Here is a 1,701-nt window from a genome sequence, read left to right as displayed (position 1 = left end):
CACTTTTTTAGTTCTCGAAAATGTATATTTTGCCCAAGGCTACTTCTAAATGTTAAGAAATCGACAAGATCAAGGAGTTTTTAAGCAATTTCAACCACCTGACCAACCAGATGGCTAAGTGGTTAAGGTGATCGACGTCTTTTGTTTAACTTTGAAACCATGTAGGTAAAAATAGACATTTCATTGCTACAGCCGTTCGGACCTTTTCACACCCAAAGATCCTTAATAGCTACCCAATATCAACGACTCGCATCTTTTTCGCATAACTTATGAAAATGCCAAAGTGAAAATGAATCTCTATGATTGGTTCTTTACTTTTCGACTAAGATAGGGAGCGGTATCGATAATCGATATAAAATATCGCTCTGTTGACATTCTCATGACGATTTTTTTTATGCCATCTCTTCAAGTTGAACTAGCACTGAACTTAATTTATTGGTAGTATTAATGTCAAAGCTGGAAATACCTGCAGAACTCAAGCAGGTAACAGACCGCGAGGTAGCAGAACAAAAAGGATGAATTTCACAGGTTTTTTGGCACCTTTTTCACAGGTTTTGAAAATTTATAGTGGCAACTCTGTATACTTGATAATTTTCTAGAGGGTCACTAAAAGTGTCCATTTTTGGCTGATTTGGACACTTTTGTCCCTAAAAGTTTTGGCAATCCTGGCAGGGAGTAGGCTTCTTACTCTCCAGTAAGGCTAGGAGATCACTAATCGCAACAACACCCATCTCAGAACGTCTGATCATGATCCGCCTGAAAGGCTCACCAGCGAATCTTACAATCATCCAAGTATATGCACCCGACTCAAGCAGAGATGATGAAGAATCCGAAAACTTTTATCTCCATCATCAGTGTCTAGTGGACTCCGTACCAAAAAAAGATAGAGTCTTTGTCATCGGGGACTTCAACGCCATTGTCGGTGACGACCCATCCGGCGACGAGGACGTGATGGGCAAATTTGGCCATGGACAGCTGAACAAGAGAGGTGAGCGCCTAATGGAATTTTGCCGAGATAGTGATCTTTTTATCACTAACACATTCTTCAAACACAGAGCCCGACGTAAAACAACCTGGACATCCCCAGAGGGAAGGACTCAGAATCTAATAGATTATATCCTCGTATCTAGACGCTGGAAATCTTCCATCACAAACACAGTCACTTTGGCTGGCGGCGACCTCGATAGCGACCACTCGCTTGTTATTACTTCCTTTAAAATGCGTCTAAAAGCGGCCGCGAAACTCTCCAGAAAGCCTCCCAGATTCAGAGTAGACCTCTTAAAAGACCAAACTACTCGACAAAATTACACCGCTACTCTTTCCGAAAGAATTTCTGAACTCCTCTCTACATCCCCGCTAACTCTATCAAAAGATGACATCGACAATCTTGTGAAGAGTAGCTCGCAGGTTATATGCGATGTCGCCCAGTCTACCCTGGGAGTCCAAAAGGCGAACCAAAAACCTTGGATCACGGATGAGATAATCTCATTATGTGAGGAAAAACGCAACCACACTAACAAACTAGATAGAGAAAGTCGGGATATGTACAAACGATTGAAACGTGTGGTAGAGAAAGCCACTCGCCGTGCTCACCGCTCCTATATAAGGGAACAATGTGAGCAATGCGAAATGGCATTCAAGAAAGGTGACTCTCACTTCATGTACAGGCAAGTGAGGGAACTAGCCAAAAAAAGGGACTGA

General features: G+C 42.3%; 1 protein-coding gene across 1 annotated transcript; it reads left to right on the top strand.

Annotated features, from left to right (window-relative positions):
• Positions 1-747: 747 nt before the first annotated feature.
• Positions 748-1,701, top strand: LOC148945931 (protein CFDP2-like). Its single transcript, XM_089097554.1, has one exon. It carries the CDS (start codon positions 748-750, stop codon positions 1,699-1,701), a length of 954 nt encoding a protein of 317 aa, XP_088953680.1.

This window comes from Artemia sp. Qi Xiang Cuo, chromosome 12 (genome assembly GCF_049724085.1).
Source record: "Artemia sp. Qi Xiang Cuo chromosome 12, ASM4972408v1, whole genome shotgun sequence".
Classification (NCBI taxonomy): Eukaryota; Metazoa; Arthropoda; class Branchiopoda; order Anostraca; family Artemiidae; genus Artemia; species Artemia sp. Qi Xiang Cuo.
Note: the sequence above shows the minus strand (reverse complement) of the source record. Positions and strands in the feature narration are given on the sequence as shown.

What these genes read in the sequence shown, in the direction of transcription:
- LOC148945931 (XM_089097554.1), top strand. Translation starts at nt 748, where the DNA reads ATGATCCGCCTGAAAGGCTCACCAGCGAATCTTACAATCATCCAAGTA.